General features: G+C 38.9%; 1 protein-coding gene across 8 annotated transcripts in view; it reads left to right on the forward strand.

Moving 5' to 3' along the window:
• The window catches only part of NR2C1 (nuclear receptor subfamily 2 group C member 1), a 95177-nt gene that overhangs the window by 18277 nt on the left and 57403 nt on the right, over positions 1-19497 (forward strand). For 4 of the 8 annotated variants that reach the window (XM_027855789.1, XM_027855792.1, XM_027855788.1 and 1 more), the window contains 2 exons: positions 6758-6986; positions 8660-8735. In XM_027855789.1, coding sequence (XP_027711590.1) covers positions 8682-8735 — 54 coding nt within the window. In that variant the 5' untranslated portion in view covers positions 6758-6986; positions 8660-8681. Of the gene's footprint in view, positions 1-1922; positions 2579-6757; positions 6987-8659; positions 8736-19497 lie in introns of those variants that run through there. The other 4 variants (XM_027855796.1, XM_027855793.1, XM_027855791.1 and 1 more) reach the window with 3 other exon arrangements.

The raw sequence follows: 19497 nt of genomic DNA on the forward strand, positions 1-19497 counted from the left end.
CATAGTGCCTTGTACAACATTGTAGGTGCTTAATGACTGTTAGATCAAATTGAATTAGAGCCCTCTAGCACCAGAGGAGGATTGCCATGGAATAGCGAGTTCCTTGTTGCTGAATGTGTTTAGTTGCTGGCTGATTGCACACCAGCCCCTCATTTGTAGTCAATATTCCCCTAGGAGGGGAGGCTGGCTTACATGTGGCTTTAAACCCCTTTCCATGTGAGGACCATTATATGGAAGATGAATTAAGCTTGTTTTGCTTGTCTCTAGGATGGTAGATTTCAGGTTTGTATGATAACTCCCATGTTGGTTCTGGAGTTACAAAGTGCTTTCTTCACAAAAATGCTGGGAAACAGATAGTCTGAATAGTATTGTCCCCATTCTACAGATGAGGGAAAAAAAAGAAAAACGTCTCATTATTAGAGCTATCCAGGGAGGTATGGTAAATTCATCATTTCAGGAGGTCTGCGGGTTGGGGCAGAATGATCATTAGTCAGAAAAGTCATAGAGGGAACTCTCTCTTTAGATGTCGTTTGGGTTTGGTGATCTCTGAAGTGCCAGCCTACCCTGAGCCCCTGTGAATTCAAGTTCTGGTGACTGGCGAAAATGGTACCTTTGACAGGGATGACAGTTCAGAGAGAGCTCTCATTTGGGTATGGCTGTCATTCCTTACAGCTGTTCTTTGAAACCTTTTTTCTCTTATCAAAGATAACCCAATGCTTATAGCAGCTGACTTAGCTTCCTATTCAGTTGAGAAGTTTTGGGTCAGTCAGTGTTTCATATGTGCCTTGTGCATACCAGACTTATATACTTATATACTTGTATGAAGACTTAGCTCTTACTGACATCAGTGGGAGGCAGGGAGAGAACTCTGCCAATGGGCATTTTTGTGTCTATCTTGATTTTTGTGTGTGAGTTTTGTATAGTTTGCATAAGCATTTTGACATTAGAAGTGTTTCTATTTATTTATCTGTAGTACTGTCTGTCTATCTTGTTATAGTGTAATCTGTCCATCTTGTAATATGAGTCAGAAAAATCCCTGTTGCAGTTAGAACAATCCCTCTTGCAATTAGGGGAATTCTTTTTTTTCCCCCGATAGGCCCATCATTATTTTTCTTTTCTTTTTTTTGTAAATACTATTTTATTTTTTCCAATTTCATGTAAATATAATTTTCAGCATTCATTTTTTATGAGATTTTGAGTTTCAAATTTTTTCTCCCTACCAGCCCCCGCTCCCCAAGATGGCAAGCAATGTGATATAGGTTATACATGTGCCATTATGGAAACACATTTACGCATTAGTCATGTTGTGAAAGAAAAAACAGAATAAAAAGAAAAAGCCACAAAAAAAAACCACCAAAATTTAAAAAAAGTGAAAATAGCATGCTTCAAACTGAGTTCAGACTCCATAGTTCTTTCTCTGGATGTGGATAGCATTTTCCATCATGAGTCTTTTGGAATTGTCTTGGATCATTGTATTGCTGAGAAGAGCTAAGTCAATCATAGTTGATCATCACAGAGTGTTGCTTTTACTGTGCACAATGTTCTCCTGGTTCTGCTCACTTCACTTAGCATCAGTTCATGTAAATCTTTCCAGGTTTTTCTGAAATCCTCCTGCTTGTCATTTCTTATGGGACGGTAATATTCCATTGCATTCATATACCGCAATTTGTTCAGCTGTTCGTCAGTTGATGGGCATCCCCTCAATTTCCAATTCTTTGCCACCACAAAAAGATCTGCCATAAATATTTTTGTTCATGTGGATCCTTTTCCATTTTTTATGAAATTAGGGGAATTCTTGTTGCCGATAGGGCAACATCTCTTACAAATACTTACATAACACCAATTAGAGACAAAAGTTGTGGCTGCTAAATTTCCAAGTTGCAACATGTTTTTACAAATACTAAAATAGCTTGGTAAAAATTTAACTAATTAGATGCTAAAACTTTGGATAAGTCCCTTTAATAGAAAAGTGGGATCCCAGGACAGCGTATCCATACGAATCCCCTTGGAAAAATTAAATGTATCTTGGGATCTAGGAAAACTCTCAGTTCAACAGGGAATGACAAGACAGCACACTATTAAATTATGTGCTGATGATGCTTGCCCACCTTTTTTTGATGTCTTGCCTTCTCCACCTTTTAAAGAGTAGAATACTTCTTTTAACCACAGATAAAGGGGAAGTGTATAAATCAGGAAGAAAAATATGAGTTTTAAAATCTTCATGAACTTAGACTTCTACTACAAGTATTTATGACATCAAAGGACACAGACCAACTTGACAAACCCTAACAGGGAAGAACTCCCTTAGCTCTGTTTGATTCCTGGGCCTTAATGCTGAATAGAAAGTTCTGCTTGGCATCCACTTGCTTGGGCCATAGAGTCACTGTGGCCCCTCTCAGTAAAGCGCTCTTTTCTCCGCATGCCGAAATCTCCTGTTATTTTACTACTATTTCATGCTCTCCTGATGGCTCTTTGTCTTTGGACATTCCTGAGGACTCCCTTTCCCCTGTCTGCAGTGTCTCTGGGATCTGGGACGTCCTACCGCTAGCCCGTTCCTCCCTGGGATTTCTATCACAAGGTAACACCTATTAGGCATTTAACTAATATGCTTCCCAAATTGTAGTGTTTGATGGTTGCTCTTTTGCATGTATTTCTCTAATTGGCACTATGCAGCTCCCACTGTTTTTGATAATACAGGGATAATTTCCTCCTAAGGGGGGAATTAAGACTCATTGTCCTTAAAATTAGCCGGTTGGGGTAAATTTTTATTGTTAAATATTGAACACTAAGACATCTGAGTTACTGTGGGCTCATACTAAAAACACTAAGATGACGGTAGGTAATATCAATTCCGTATCTTAACCAACTAAATAAAAGAGATTTTTTTTTGAGTTTGTCACCCCTTAAGAATTGTGTGTTTGTGAGAATGGGTTTTTGAAATACCCCATTCTTTCAAGCTGATAGAGTGATTATATCCTCCTAAGGGAGAAATTAGATTTAGATGAAAGCTGTAAGATAATGATGTAATGTAAAAATTTTCAAAATTGAATGGAGTGGAAGATTTATTTTTATTGTTGTTTCTTTTAAGTGGAGCAGAGCCCCCTTAGTGTGTCTCCAATGTGGATTTGTTTAGCAGTTTTCAGTTTTATTCAGCAGATTGCTGCTATTTATGCAACCCAATAACTACCTTGCATTTTTTTTAGTGAAACGCCTATAAATAAACCATTGAACAGACCAGGATGCAAATGCACTAAGTTGAATTCTTCAATTTCAGTCATTTTTAATTTCTCTCACATTTCTGGGAAAAGATAGATTGGAATTAATCAAATTACTTATGACTGTGACCTCCAAAGACATAGACCACTGTAATAGTATTTTGTGGAAAATGTTAAAAATAATAGCATCCAAAAGTTGTATCCCTGTTTGAGTTTTTATAAATCATAATGGTGCTAGAGATGGAAGGTACATTAGAATTTATTTAGTCTGACACCCCCCCATCTCATAAGCCCAGACATGGGCTCATACCCTGTAAGTGGCAAAGTGGGTATTTGAAGTGGTTTTTGTTTTTGTTTTTTTTTTTCCCCCATTTTTATTTATTTATTTATTTATTTAGTGAGGCAATCGGGGTTAAGTGACTTGCCCAAGGTCACACAGCTAGTATGTGTCAAGTATTTGATCTGAGGCCAGATTTGAACTCAGGTCCTCCTGACTTCAGGGCCAGTGCTCTATCCACTGTGCCACCTAGCTGCCCCTGAAGTAGGTTTTTGACCTCAAATCAGTCAACAAGTATTTATTAAGTGTTTACTATATGCTGGGTATTGTGCTTGTTGCTGGGATTTACAAATACAGTGAATGAAATAATTCTTATTCCCAGGGAGCATACATTTTGATGGGGGAGATAACAAAGACATGACTATGTACAGAATAATTATATAAAGTAAATAATTTGAAGGTAGTGAAATACAAAGCAGTTTGGGAGAGAGGGAGGGCTCTAGCAGTTGAGGAGATCAGGAGAAGCTTTGTGTAGAAGCTGTTGCTTGAGCTGTAGATGGAGGGAAGAGAAGATTCTTTGAGGTACATTCCATGTACTTGGGACAGCCAGTGCAAAGGCACGACATCTCAAGGTGGAGTGTCCTATACAGGGAATGGAGAGAAGGCTAGCCTGACTGGATTGCAGAGTACCAAAGCTGCAGAAAAGAATGGTTGTTGGGTGTGGAATGAAAGTTTTGGGGGCAAAGTCATGAAAGGCTTTCAAAACTGAATAGGAATTGTTTGATACTCATGTAGGGGACTGACATCAGATCTGCACTCAGGGAAAATCCCTTTGGCAGCATTGGGAAAAAAGGACTGAAGTAGGGAGAGACTTGAGGCAAGGGGGTCCACTAGGAGGTTATCCCGGTAACCCAGACTAGTGGTGATGGAGCCCTGTACTCAAGTGGTAGCTGAGCTTGCTAAAGTGACATTGGCTTGCTATGATGGGTTTTTACCAGTTTCAGGTTCCTAATAGGATTCATGAAACTAACTCTGTAGCACTATTTACCTCTTCATTTTAGCACTAAAATTTTGTATTTTGTAAACAGTGACTCTTAAACCTCCAGAATTGTATTTTTTTTAAAAATTGAATTGACTTTTTGTTGTCTATAATTTATAGTCATGAATATTATAATCCTGTCTGCATTAATTAGGATGCCTATACTATTTATCTTTTTATCTGATTTACATGGCCTCCCATTTCACTGTTTTGAAAAACAGTACTTACCTTTATTATTAATTTGAGTTAATAAAAATTATTTTCTCTTTTTGATGATTCTTAAGATTTAAGATGCTTGGTAATATTTCATTTCAGATTTTTCTGTTTATCTTTAGCCTTTACAAAAACTTAATTGCATTATCCTTTTCATTTATTTTCATGTATCACTGGGTAATGAATTCTACCCTTTGCAATTAATAATCAATGTTTGCATCAGATTCTGCTATCAACTTCTTTCCAGAATTGCCATTTAAAGTATGTGGTTAAGTAGAAAAGTTAGCAGTAATCTCTGTCATTAAATATTACTGCTTTGATGATTATCTTTTTTTGGCAAAAAAAAAAATGAATGAAGCAGATAATCATAAGAATTAATCCTATAGGGGAAAGGAAGGCAAATGCTACCTAGCAAAACTTAGCTTAATATTTTGCATTTGCCTGGTCCTTTATGGGTTACGAAGCCCTTTCACATATTATCCCAAAGGTTACTTAACTTGACTAAGGGTATGAAGCTAATAATAAGCCCAGGAGTCAGATGGAGCCAAGGCTTTGGACTCTTCAGTACAAGAATTCCTCTTCAGTACAGTAAACATCTATCAAGCGTCTACTGTGTTAAAACTCAATCCCTGACCTAATGGAGCTCATGGACTGTTAATATACAAAAAAATTACAATACAACACAATAAATAATGCATTATAATAGCTAATATTTATTACAATAGTATTGACCTGCCAGAACTGTTGTGAGGATCAAATAATGTAATATTTGAAAAGCACTTAGCACAGTGCCTGGCACACAGTAGACATTATGTGTATGTGTGCCATATTCTCTTAACAGCCACTTTACGGTTGAGGGAGGCAGTCAGGAAGGTTAAATGACTTGCCCAAGGAATAGTCACAAGCAAAATAAACTTCTTGATTCTGAAGGGTACTTTAGAGGGGATTGGAGAGAAAAAAGAACTAGTATCAGAGGGGGTGCCTTAGATGGCCTCTTAGGCCGTTGGGGAATGGCAGAACCAATTATGGTATATTAGTAGAATAGAATATTATAGTGCTACAAGAAATGATGAAAGAGAGGATGGCAGGGAAGCCTTGTATGAACTGCTACAGAGTTAGATGAGCAGAACTAGGAGAACAATTTATACAGAGCATCAACATTGTAAAGAAATTTGGAAAGGCTTAAGAACTCTAATCAATGCAATGGGGAGGAGAGTTAACAATCATAATGTCAAAAAAAAGAACCATTGTGGCATTTTAAAATTGCACACTTCCTTCTGTTAATTATTTCTTATTCATCCTATATGTAGTTTGTTTTGTATATATTTGTTTGCATGTTGTCTCCCCCATTAGATTGTAAGCTCCATGAGGGTGGGGACTGTCTTTTTTCTCTTTTTGTATCCCCAGCACTTAGCATAGTGCCTGGAACATAGTAGGTGGTTAATAAATGTTTATTGAATTGAAAAAAAGTTTTAAATGCCCAGAAGGAAGTTCAGATGAAAATATAGACAAGTTTTGAAAGTAACATAGAGAATTTATTATATACTATAAAAAAAGCAAGGCACATGACATGGAAATTCATGTTTTCATATAGAATTTTTTTGTGTGTGTTGTATATAGAGAAATGTGCTTTTTTGGTGTTTAGGGTCAGAATGAAAAGAGGTGAGAAGGGAGTTTATATTTTATCCTGTTATCCTAGAAATAATAGAGAACCCCTGGACTTTGTTGAGTTGGCTGTGACATGGCCAGATCTAGGCTTTAGGAAAAGCATTTTAACAATTGTGTGGAATAGTGTAGAGTAGGGAGAGGCGTAAGGCAGGGGGACCATTAAGCGGCCATTTTTATTTTTATTTTATTTTTTCATCATCATTGTTGTTTATTATTATTATTATTGTTGTTGTTGTTTTACACTCAGAAATGGTACTGCACGTGAACAAGTGGGGAGAGCTCTTTTTGCTGCAGTAACAGATGATACTCCGGACTCTGTCTTTTACACATCTCATTTCTTTTCAGTAAACTATAACATGCCTGAGTGGCCGTTTTTCATGAGAAGACGTGGGCACCTGGACTAAAATAATGTCCGTGTACATAAAGAAATGGCAAGACGTGGAAACTGATTGGCTGCTTGGGGTGAGGGAGAGTGAGAAGTTGCAAGTACATCCAACCGAGGTTGTGAACTTGGGAGAGAGAAAGAATGGTGATGGCTTTGACAGAGAAAGAAGTAGTAAAGTGGGGAAGAAAGGTGGGTTTTAGAAAGGATAATGAGTTCTGTTTTGGACACGTTGAGTAGTTCTTTTTTTTTAATTAGAACGTTTGCCTTTCTCCAGGAGAGTGTTATCTCCTGTTTTCCATGATCTTCCATATCTCACTGATAGTGCCTCAGCAGTTGTACCTACCTGTTCTTTTAGGACTGATGAGGTTCATCTGGGCCACATCTTGAATTCATCAAGGTGGTCTCATATTGTCTCCTTACTTAACTTGGCTATCTTTTGAGTTGGGCTTTAATGGATGGGTTACAATTCAACAGGTGGTAGGGTGGTACCATAGGGAAGAGCATGAGGACCCAGCAATTAGAAAGTAGAGGGCATGGCAACTCATCCATTTGGCTGCACTGTGGAGTAAGTAGAAGGTATGCTATAAAATAAGATGGAAAAGATAGGGACGCACCAGGTTTTAGGGAATCTTGAATTCCAGGCACAGAATTTGAGTTTGAATTTTATTCAGGAAGCAGTAAAGAATAAAAATTTATTGTTATTATTTAGGAGGAATGGCATGATCAGGTCTATGCATAAAGGAAATAAGTCTAGCAGAGGAGTGAAGGATAGATTGGTCTTGGAGTGAAGGTAGGAATAGGCAAATCAGGAAGACCTATTAGGATACTTGTGTAATAGTTGAGGTTGATAGTGATGAAGGCAGGCTTTTGTATAAGGTGAAGGTGGTGAGAATAGGGAGGAGACAGTTGTGAGAAAGAGGGGTGAGGAATCAAACACAGACTTCAGCTCTAGAGGCCTGGGTAAATGAAGCTGGTTCCCACTAGGAAATCAAAGTCAGAAAAAGGAGCACATTTGACTCAGTTTGGGACATGTTAACCTTGAAGTGCTGATGAAATGTCCAAGACATTCTAGGTTCTTAACCTTTCTTGTGTCATGGACTTTTTTGCAGTCTGCTGAATCTGATAGACCAAATAATATTTTGAAATGAATAAAGTTAATACATAAGATTATAAAGGCAACCAAACTATACTGAAATAATTAGTAAAATATAAAAATTAACAAGTTGGCAGACCCCAGATTAAGAACCCCTGATCCAGGAGGATATCTCTGGTAGAATTGTATGTCATCCTTTTTAAGCAAAACGGGATGGCTTCTCTTTTACGTTGAGGGCCTACTCCATTTTCCCCATTACCTTTTATTTATGTTTTATTTGCTCATATGTGTATGTGCTGTTAATCCCATTGAAATCCAAGCCCTTTGAAATCAAGGACTATTTCATTTTTGTCTTATCTCCAGCACCTAGCACAGTGCCTGGCACATAGGTGTTTAATAAATTCCTAACTTTTAGCCACAAAATGTTAGCAAATCCTATTCACAAGTTGTCAGTGAAGAACTTATTTGTGCAAACCAAATGTATTAAACAAAATTTAATTTTTCTCTTACGTTAGTACCATAAAGAAGCATCTAGCTTTTATATTTTATTTTAAACTTATAGAGCCCAAATACAGAAATCCATTTGTGTGTATATAAAATTATTCTTTAGTTGAACTGTGAATACCTCATCTGATCTTATCTGGACTTCTTTCTACAGCATGTGCTGTTTTACACGCCTCCTCTCTCTGAAGTGGGGAAAGCTCATGGAGTTTTCACCAGGTCTGATTGCCTCACAACGTTTCTCACAAGACTTTTCCTTTTTTGACAGGACATTCTGGCAACTCAGGATCATGGCAACCATAGAAGAGCTTGCTCATCAGATTATTGAACAGCAGATGGGAGAGGTATGTTTATTTTATATTTAAGATAAACATATCAATGCATATTTATGTTACCTAGCCAGGAGACTGTTATGCTGGAAAATGTTATCAGTTTGGCTTAATGCAATTAAAAAGGAAGAAAAGAAGTATGGTCTTTGGAAGAGTTAGAGATCAACTAATCCCTCTTCAAGGACAGGAAAAACAGTGAAAGGAAGATTTAATCTAGACCATGCCATCTGTCTTCCTCTTGTGATTTTCAGCCAAATCTATACATATCAATTAAATTTCTTCGCAAGATTTATGGAACACCATATCTGTGTTATAGTGATTTTTAGTGTGTCAGCTGGTTGCACGATGAGTAGAGAGCATTGGACCTTGAGTCAGGAAGACCTGAGTTCAAATGTGGCCTCAGACACTTATGGATGGTATGACTCTGGGCTGGTCACTTAACCACTATCTGCCTCAGTTTCCTCAACTGTAAAAGTAGGATAATAATAGCATCTACCTCTCAAGGTTGTTTTGAAGATCAAATGAGATAATATTTATAAAGCACTTAGCACAGTGCCTGGCACATAGTAGGTCCCTAATAAGTTTTTCTTCCTTTCAACTTGTTTTCGTTGGGTGGAGAGGACTGCATCTAGGATGTCAGGGCAGAATCCTGTGTATGTTGTCGTAGGTGCTGTTGCTCTATTGGTTGATTTTTGCTTGACTACTAAAGGAGAGGGGTCAGTGGGGATATAGAGGGTATGGTTGGATATATCTAGAATTGATTGAAGTACAACCAAAAAGCATCAGTAAAACTTGCTTTTTTTTTTAAAAGTTATTTATATCTTCTGTCTTTACACGAACAAAGAAAAGTGACAAATAAAAACAAGTAAAAATACTTGATACAGAAACCATGTCTGACAATATATGTCATCTTCTTATCTAGTAGAAACATCTCCTATAGTTCTACTCTGAAAGGGGAGGTAGGTTTCATTATTTCTTTTCTGGAATCAGAAATTATTTTCTTGCTCTTTTAAAAAAATAGCAATTGCCCTCTTTAGCGAATGAATGAAGTATTTATTAGGTTTATTAGCACTGTGCTAAGCCCCGGGTACACGAATAGAAAAACTAGCTGGTTCCTGCTCTCCAGGAGCTCACATCCAATGGGAGATAACACATAGAAGGTTCCACCTACACGTCAGTTGGAAAGACCCCATGGTCCCTAGGGTACAATGGCAAAGCAAATGGTGATGCCTCTTCTTTAATGTCATTTCCACTGATAGAATCTTATCATTTTCTGATGTTAAACTGGCTGACTGTTCTGAGAACCTCAGTGGCAAGAACTTTCCTTTCAGGGTCTCCAGTAGCTGTGGCTGCAGCCCCGGCAGGAGCAGGCCCTGGGCTGCATCTGCACAGGTGCTACTTCCCAGGATGATACCTAAAGGCACAGGCCTGGAAGCTTGGCTGTTCCCAGGGCTCTTAGGCTCAAGGTCCTGAACTGTCTCTACTGGGATCTGTTGTGGGGGTAGGGGGTGGCTTGCTAGGCATGTGCTGCCTCCCGTCTTCCCCTTAGGGGGCCTGGCTACTTCATCATTGTCACAACCAGTTGTCTGAGTGGAGAGATTAATTCAAAAGAACCTGAAACTGTGACAAGAATTCACTCAGAACTTGCCACTTTAATGAATCTTAAAGTTAAAAAATTGTACTCCTCCCCCAGCCTCTAGAAATTAAAGAACAAAAATCATATACAGTACTCATTTTTTCCCAAAGCACATTTCCATTAAAAGCATTTTAATAGGGAGGTAGAGTCAGGATTGTGGAATGATAGGAAGCTGCGAGCTCCCCTCCACAAACTCCTCCAAACACATCTAGAAAATATAACCGATTTGGTCTTGATGGGAAAAATCCCAGAAAGAGCCAGAGTGAGTCCTTTGTCCAGCCCGACTTGGCCCAGAGAGGTCTGTGGACATTGGAGATAGGGTTGGGGCGGGAACATGTAGTGCAGGATGCTCTGGCACCCAGGAAGAGTCTGCACACCAGAATAAGAGGATGCCTTAGACCCTACCAGGGCTCCATCGTATCTAAAGCAGGGTACCATGACGGAGAGAGATGCCTGTTAGCAGCTTCGTTTTGCCCACTGCCCAGTTCTGGGCCTCAGATCCTGGGCAGTCTGAGAAGGAGACTTATTCAGGAGAGTGGCACTCTTGGGTAGGGAGGCCCGGGGGATGTATTCAGAAAAGAAGAAGTTCAGAAAAAAGCAGCGGCATTGTGGCTCAGACCCCAGGTGCAGAGCAGGGGCTCACTTCTTGCCTCTAGCCCAGCCTGCATAGGAATGACCAAGTCAGGAATCCTAGACCAAATGGGAGCCTCCAGTTCTGCTGCTCGAATGAGCTTTCCATATGGTCATTGGGGTGGAGTCCCGTAGTATCTACTCTAGCACGGACCAAACCCAGGTCAAGAACTTAGAGAGTTCAGACCAGAGGGTTGGCGATCAGACTTTGCCCTAGATCAGGTAGATGACTTTGGGAGCCCTGAAAGCTTACAGGTCTCCAGCCTGTCCCTGAGGTCCTAGAACAATACAACATTTATTACCCCAAGAAAGCAGCAACAGGACTGGCCCAGGCATTCCCTTCAGAAGTGTGGCAAAGTCCAGTCCCTATCATCAAACCCACAGTCAGGAAGTAGGATGGAAGAATGGGCAAACGAGAAAGAAACCACACCGTGATGAGCCAGTTTGGTGGCAGAGATGCTGAAGGCAGACAGAAATGCAAAAGAGAATGACTCCAAGCAAACCTCAGAGAAAAACAGAGCTTGAGCTCAAACTCAACTAGACTGAATGGAATGAGAACACTTGAGGAAAAAATTGGAAGAGAAATGAGAGCCAGGGAAGAAACAATTGGAGAAAGAATCAATTGCGTGGCACAAGAGGTGCAAAATTCTGCCCAAGCAATAAATGCCCTAAAAATTAGAGTGGACCATGACTTCATGAGGCAACAAGAGATATTAAAACAAATTCAAAGGGCTGAAAAAAGAAGAAAATGTAAGGTACCTTATAATAAAAACAACTAACCTGGATAACAGATTGATGAGAAAAACTTAAGAGTCATTGGACTGTTGGAACACCATATCCAGAGAAAGAGCCAAGGCACCCTGTTTCAAGAAATCTTAAAAGAGAACTATCCAGATTTCTTAGAACCGGAGGGCAAAGTGGAGACAGAAAGAATCCACTGGGCATATCCTGAAAGAAACCTCAGATGAAAACTCCCAGGAATTTTAGGACCAAAATGCAGAGCTTCAAGACCAAAGAAAAAATACTGCAAGCAGGCAGAAAGAAAGAATGAAAGTAAGGAGGAGCCACAGTCAGGATCATACATAATTTAGCAGACACCACTATAAAAGATCAAAGAATTTGGAATGTAATATTCCATAAGGCAGAAGATCTGAGCTTATAGCCAAGAATAACTGTGGGTGGAGAAAGTGGCCCTTTAAGGAAAGAGGTCTTCCAAGCATTCCTGCTGAAAAGACTGGAGCTGCAGAGAAACTTTGAAACTGAAACAGAGGAATGAAGAGAAAATAAAAAGGTAAACATGAATGAACTATGACAAAGGACTAGACAAGAATAAACTGCTGACATTCAAATGTTGATACTTGTGTCTCCTCTGAACCCTATCGTCATTAGAGTTCATGGAGAAAGTCCAATTAGAAGAAACCTAGCGATGGTTCTGTTGTGTCTTGAAGATTTGAAGGAAAGAATAGAACTCAGGGACAAGAGGAATACACTGTTTGGGGCATGGGCGGTGGGGGGGAGGGGTGTAGGTTAAATTATTTGTCAAAATCTAATTGCACAAGTAGTACAAACAAGGAAGAGAGGCAGAAGGGGAAGTAAGTGACTGATACTTGAACCTCACTCTCATCTGAACTGGTCAAAGGAAGAATACGTACACACACAGTTGAGCACAAAAACACATTTCACTCCACAGGAAAATAATAGGGAAAGGAGAATTGGAAGGGAGATTAAGGGAGGGATTAGTCTTTTTTTTTTAATTTATTAATTTATTTTTAGTTTTCAACAATCACTTCCGTAAGCTTCGGAGTTTTAAATTTTCTTCCCATCCCTCCCCGCCTACCCTCCCCAGGATGGCATGCAATCTGATATAGGCTCTACATATACATTCCTATTAAACATATTTTCATATTAGTCATGTTGTAAAGAAGAATTAAAACCAATAGGAGAAACCACATGAAAGAAGAAACAAAACAAAACAGAAGAAAAAAAAAGGAAGTAGTATCCTTTGATCTGCATTCAAACTCCATAGTTCTTTCTCTGGATGTGGATAGCATTTTCCATCATGAGACTTTTGGAGATGTCTTAGATTCTTGCATTGCTGAGAAGAGCTAAATCTATCAACATTAGTCATCGCACAACGTGGCTGTTACTGTGTACAATGTCCTCCTGGTTCTGCTCGTTTCACTCAGCATCAGTCCATACAAATGTTTCCAAGTTTTGCTGAGGTCTACTTGCTCATCATTTCTTATAGCATAGTAGTATTCCTTTACATTCGTATACCACAACTTGTTCAGCCATTCCCCAATTGATGGGCATCCCCTCAATTTCTAATTCTTTGCCACCACAAAAAGAGCTGCTATAAATATTTTTGTGCATGTGGATCCTTTCCCCATTTGTATCATCTCTTTGGGATACAGCCCTAGAAGTGCTATTACTGGGTCAAAGAGTATGCACGTTTTTATAGCCCTTTGGGCAGAGTTCCAGTTGCTCTCCAAAATGGTTGGATCATTTCACAACTCCACCAACAATGCATTAATGTTCCAATTTTCCCACATATTCTCCAGCATTTATGATTTTCCTGTTTTGTCATGTTGGCCAATATGATAGGTGTGATGTGGTACCTCAGAGTTGTTTTGAGTTGCATTTCTCTAATCAATAGTGATTTAGAGCATTTTTTCATATGACTATAGATAGATTTAATTTCTTCATCTGAAAACTGCCTGTTCATATACTTTGACCATTTATCAGTTGGAGAATGACTTGTATTCTTATAAATTTGACTTAGTTCTCTGTTTATTTTAAAAATGAGGCCCTTATCAGAGAGGGAGGATTAGTCTTAAGCAAAACAAACTTGAAGGATGTACAGAAATACTTATAGTACATTTGAGGTGACAAAGAATAGGGGAACTTATGGGGGTGCTTATAAATTAGGGAAGGAATGAACAAGTTATGGCATACATATATATGTGTATATATATATATATATATATTTACTGTTGTGCTGCACTCTTTATCAAGTAGTGTCCAGCCATGGTTCCAGAGGGATATTGATGAAACATGCTCCTCATTTTCTAACACAGAGATGAAGGACTCAGGATGAAAAATGAGACAAATTTTTTTTGGTCATGGCCAATGTGGAAATTTGTTTTGATTGACTCTATGTGTTTTGTGGCAGCCAATGAAGTAGATAGTGAACTGTTACACAAAAGAAAGGATGCGTGTGCCTGTGCAAGGTAAGGGAGGAGAACGTCCAGGAGTATGAGGTAGTTTGATGCCCCAAAGAGTGAGGGGGATAAGTAGTGAGACACCACTGAGTTTCACTTCTGGCCAGCATGACTACCTGCATGGAGTCAGGATGTCCATTTCTCATGTACCTAGTTTAGAAAAAACTTGAAATTCACATGAGACTAAATAGTAACCAAGAAATTCAGTGAGAAACTACAGTAAATTATTTCTGCCGTTCCAGAAGATGACAGATGATTGGAAGAAGAACCGTCAGAGGGCCTGCTCCAGAGCAGGCCAACAAGAAGGCAGCCTTCTAGCTTCGTTTGTATAGCCTACAATCCATTTTGCTTGGAGAGACACAATAAGAATGGAACTCCTTCCTTTTTTCTCCCCAGAAGGTAAAGCAGTGCTTAGACCAGGACTACTCAGGATTCTCAGAGCTCTGGGGTTCTAGTGCCTTGTCGTGAGAGGTAACAGAAAACCAAGAGGTAACAGAAAACCAGGTACTCTGAACCTCAAAGAAATGACTGAGTTGGACTCGAATAAGGTCATTGATTACCCTAGCAATTTCATTAGAATGTGGGAAGCTAGAACATCCTAGGGGTTGAGGCTTTGGATTAAAGAGTTTATGGAATTGGATGTGTGCGAGTGTCCTAGGGAATTGGTTCAAGACTATAATCAAATGATTGCCAATCAGTAGCAAGAGCAGAGTTGAAATTGGACAGTGTGACTGCATTTAGCTCTAAAAAGCTCACCACAGAACTTTGTAGCTATTATTGAAAATAAAGAAAATACCCAAGTCAATGCACAACTTTTAGAGGATTTGTCAGAGAATAGCTCAGAATTTTCCCCCCGTATCTTCTGAATTTTGTACCACCTTGGAAGCAGCAAAAACTTGTAGTCCCCCAGAACTAGCTCTGAAATGAGTTAACATACTGCATGCTGTTAAGGAAGTTATCTGCCAGTGAAAAAACCCTTCCAGCTTGAGCTGTGGGATTTGCAGAAGGTGAGGGTTGGAGACTACACTATGCCAAGATTATCTCAACAGGTATTTAGAATATCAACAGATTTTCTCTTATAAGTGGTTGTTGGATCTGTTAGCTCACAATCAGTTATTGTTAATTTTTGAGTAACTGTCAATATTGTGGACTTATCAAAATGATGTTCTTTTGAAATTTTTTTTTCTTTTCTTTTCTTTTTTTTTGGCAAGGCAGTCGGGGTTAAGTGACTTGCCCAAGGTCAGACAGCTAGTAAGTGTCACATGTCTGAGGCTAGATTTGAACTCAGGTCTTCCTGACTCCAGGGCCAGTACTCTACCCACTGTGCCACCTAGCTGCCCCTGAAATTTCATCTTAATAAAGTTTCTTCTTAAAAATATTGGTTATTTTGGGAGCAGAGCCATGATGGCAGATTAGGGGCAGTCACCCAGCTGAACTCTCTCAATGTTTCCCTCCAAGTAACTTTAAAATAATGCCTCAAACCAAATTTTGGAGCCAACAAAAAGTTATGTTAAGATGTTTTTCTGCCTTAAGAAAACTTAAGAGGTAGGCAGGAGAAATCTGTAATGCCTGGGTGGAGGTCTGATGGAGCTCTCTTTGGAGCCCACACATGGCAGCAGCAATAGCAGTCACAGTAGCAGCTTTGGGAGCTCTCAGCTCAGAGACTGTGAGGGAATTAGAGAGCTGCTCAGAAACAGATTACAGGGGACCCTTTGCTGGTACAGGGTACACTGGTGCTGATTTGCAAGTCTGTTGCCCATACATAGTACTGGATTGCATTTCCAGGGTGGAGAGGAGCACTGGTGATTGATTACAAGGGAGCAGGGACACTGGTCACATAACTAGAACAGAGAAGAGCCCTAGTGTATGATGCTGCAGAAGAAATGGGCCCTTTCTGGATAAAGAACAGGGAGCAGACCAGGAGAGCAGTGATCACGCAGTGACCACACCTCTCCCAGGATCATACCACCTCGAAAGCACCAAAAACTTGCAATCCCCCAGAACTAGTTCTGAAAACAGCAGCATGAAAATGACTGAACATTGGGACAGTGCCTCCCCACCCTTAGGTGAGCAGAGCCTAACTTTAACATAAAGTTCAAAGTCAAGAAGTAGGCTGGAAAAATGAGCAAACAATAAAAAAAGAACTTGACCATAAAAACTTGCTATAGTGGTAGGGAAGACCAAGACATAAACTTAGAGGAATACAACAATATGCAACAACTATAAACAAAGCCTGAAAGAAAAACATTAATTGGATCCGACCCCAACAAGAATTCCTGGAAGAGATAAAGAAAGAAATGAATGGTCAAGGAAAAATTGGGAAAAGAAAATGAGAGCAATGTGGGAAAATTATGAAAACAGAATTAGTAGCTTGGTAAAAGAGGCACAAAAAATACTGAAGAAAATAACACCTTAAAAAACAGAATTGGCCTAATGGTAAAAGAGGCACAAAAATTTACTGAAGAAAAGAACTCATTAAAAAGCAGAATGGCTGAATGGAAAAGGAACTACAAAAATTCATTGAAGAAAAGAAGTCCTTAAAAAGCAGAATTGGCCAGATAGAAAAACAGGTACAAAAGCTCACTGAAGAAAATAATTTCTTAAAAATTAGAATTGGGCAAGGGGAAGCAAATGACTCTATGAGACATCAAGAAAAAACAAAACAAAGTCAAAAGAATGAAAAAAAATAGAAGAAAATATGAAATACCTCTTCAGAAAAACAACTGACCTGGAAAATAGATTGAGGAGAGATAATGTAAGAGTTATTGAACTACCTGAAAGCCAAGATTTTAAAAAAAGAGCCTAGACATCATATTTCAAGAAATTATAATAGAAAACCGTCCCAATTCTTAGCTCTAGAGGGTAAAAGAGAAATTAAAAGAAGTTACCAATCACTCCTTGAAAGAGATCCCCAAATGAAAACTCCTAGGAATATTATAGCTAAATTCCAGAGCTCCCAGATCAAATAGAAAATATTTCAAGTAGTCAGAAAGAAACAATTCAAATATCATGGAGCCACAGGATCACAGAAGATTTAGTGGCTTCCATGTTAAAGGAGCGAAGGACTTGGAATATGATATTCCCAAAGACAAAAATGCTAGTATAACAACCAAGAATCACCTACCCAGCAAAACTGAGTGTAATCCTTCAGGTGGAAAAAAAAAAAGGACATAAATGAAGTAGAGAACTTTCAAGCACTCCTGATGAAAAGACCCAAGTGGAATAGAAAATTTGACATTCAAATAGAAGTCTCAAGTAAGAAGGTAAACATGAAAGAGTAATCTGAGGGACTCAATAAAGTTAAACTGTTTTTATTCCAATATTGGAAGATGATACATGTAACTCTTAAGAACTTTACCATTATTAGGGCAGTTAAAAGGAGTTTACATAGAGGGCATGGGTATGAGTCGATTATAAGGGAATCATCTTCAAAAAAAAAATGAAAGGGGGAGAAAAAGGGATACGTTGGGTGAAGGGGGAAGGGAGAGGTAGAATGGAGACAACTGTCTCCCATAATAGAAGTACATAAGGAAGAGTTTTTACAATGGAGAGAAAAATGGGGCCTGGGGGTGGCAGGCAATGTTTGAACCTCACTGGTGAGAATTGGTTCAAAGAAGAATATATATACACACTCAGTTGTGTATAGAAATGTAACTTACCCAATTGGGAAATAGGAGGGGAAGGGGATAAGAGAAAGAGGGTGGAATGATGAAGGGGAGGAGATAAGATAATAGGATGGAGGGAAATACACCGTAATCCTATCAGAATCCAACTATGTGTTGTTTACAAGAGACATTCTTGAAACAGAAAGGCGCACAGAGTTAAAATAAAGTTCTATAGCAGTATCAGATAGGCTCCAGCTGAAGGGGAAAAGGCAGGGGTAGCAATTGTGATCTCAAACAAAGCAAAAGTAAAAATAGACCTAATTAAAAGATAATCAGGGAAACTACCTTTTACTGAAAGGTATTATAGACAGTGAAGTAGTATTAAAAAAATTTTTACAGTACATTTCTCTGATAAAGACCTCATTTCTCAAAATATATACTGAGTATAGAACTTATAAAAATAAGAGCCATTCCCCAATTGATAAATAGTCAAAGGATATGAGTAAGCAGTTTTCAGAAGAAATCAAAGCTATCTATAGTCATATGAAAAAATGCTCTAAATCGCTATTGATTACAGAAATGCAAATGAAAAAAACTGTGAGGTACCACCTCACACCTATCAGAAATGACAAATGCTTAAGGGGATTAGGGAAAAATAGGTACACTAATGACCTGTTGGTAGAGTTGTGAATTAGCCCATTCTGCAAAACAATTTGGAACTAGATCCAAAGGATTTTAAATCTTTTTTTTTCTTTTTTTTTAATTTTTAGGCAATTGGGGTTGAGTGACTTGTCCATGGTCACACAGCTAGTAAGTGTCAGGTGTTTGGTCTGAGGCCAGATCTGAACTCAGGTCTTCCTGACTTCAAGGCTGGTGCTGTATCTGCAGCACCACCTAGGTGCCCCCCAAAGGGCTTTAAAACTGTGCATACTCTTTGACCTAGCAATAACATTCCTGGGTCTATATCCCAAAGAGATTAATGAAAAAGGAAATGGACCTATATGTACAAAAATATTTATAGCAGCTGTTTTTTTTAGATATTACTTATCATTTTATTTTTTTCTATTATTTATTTATTTTTAGTTTTCAGCATTCAGTTCCGCAAGATTTTATGTTCCAAATTTCCTCCCCATCTTTCCCCTCCCCTCACCCCAAGACGGCGTGCATTCTGAATACCCCTTCCTCTGATCTGCCCTCTCTTCTATCACCCTTCCCCTCTTCTCATCCATTTCCCCTTCTATTTTCCTGTAGGGCAGGATAGATTTCTATACCCCATTGCCTATATATCTTATTTCCCAGTTGCATGTAAAAACAGTTTTTAACATTTGTTTTTAAAACTTTGGGTTCCAAATTCTCTTTCTCCCTGCCCACCCACTCTGATTGAGAAGGCAAGCAACTCGATACAGGTTATACATGTGTAGTCGTGCAAAATACTTCCATAATGGCTATGTTGTGAAAAACTGACTATGTTTCCCTTCATTCTATCCCATCTCACATTTATTCTTTTCTCTCCTTTGACCCTGTCCTTCCTCAGAAGTGTTTGTAGCAGCTCTTTTTGTGGTGGCAAAGAATTGGAAGTCAAGGGGATGCTCATCAATTGGAGAATGGCTGAACAAATTGTGGCATATGATTGCCATGGAGTACTACTGTGCTATGGGAAATGACGAGGGAGGTGGATTTAGAAA

Source organism: Vombatus ursinus, unplaced genomic scaffold, assembly GCF_900497805.2.
Source record: "Vombatus ursinus unplaced genomic scaffold, bare-nosed wombat genome assembly UNPS02011334.1, whole genome shotgun sequence".
NCBI lineage: Eukaryota > Metazoa > Chordata > Mammalia > Diprotodontia > Vombatidae > Vombatus > Vombatus ursinus.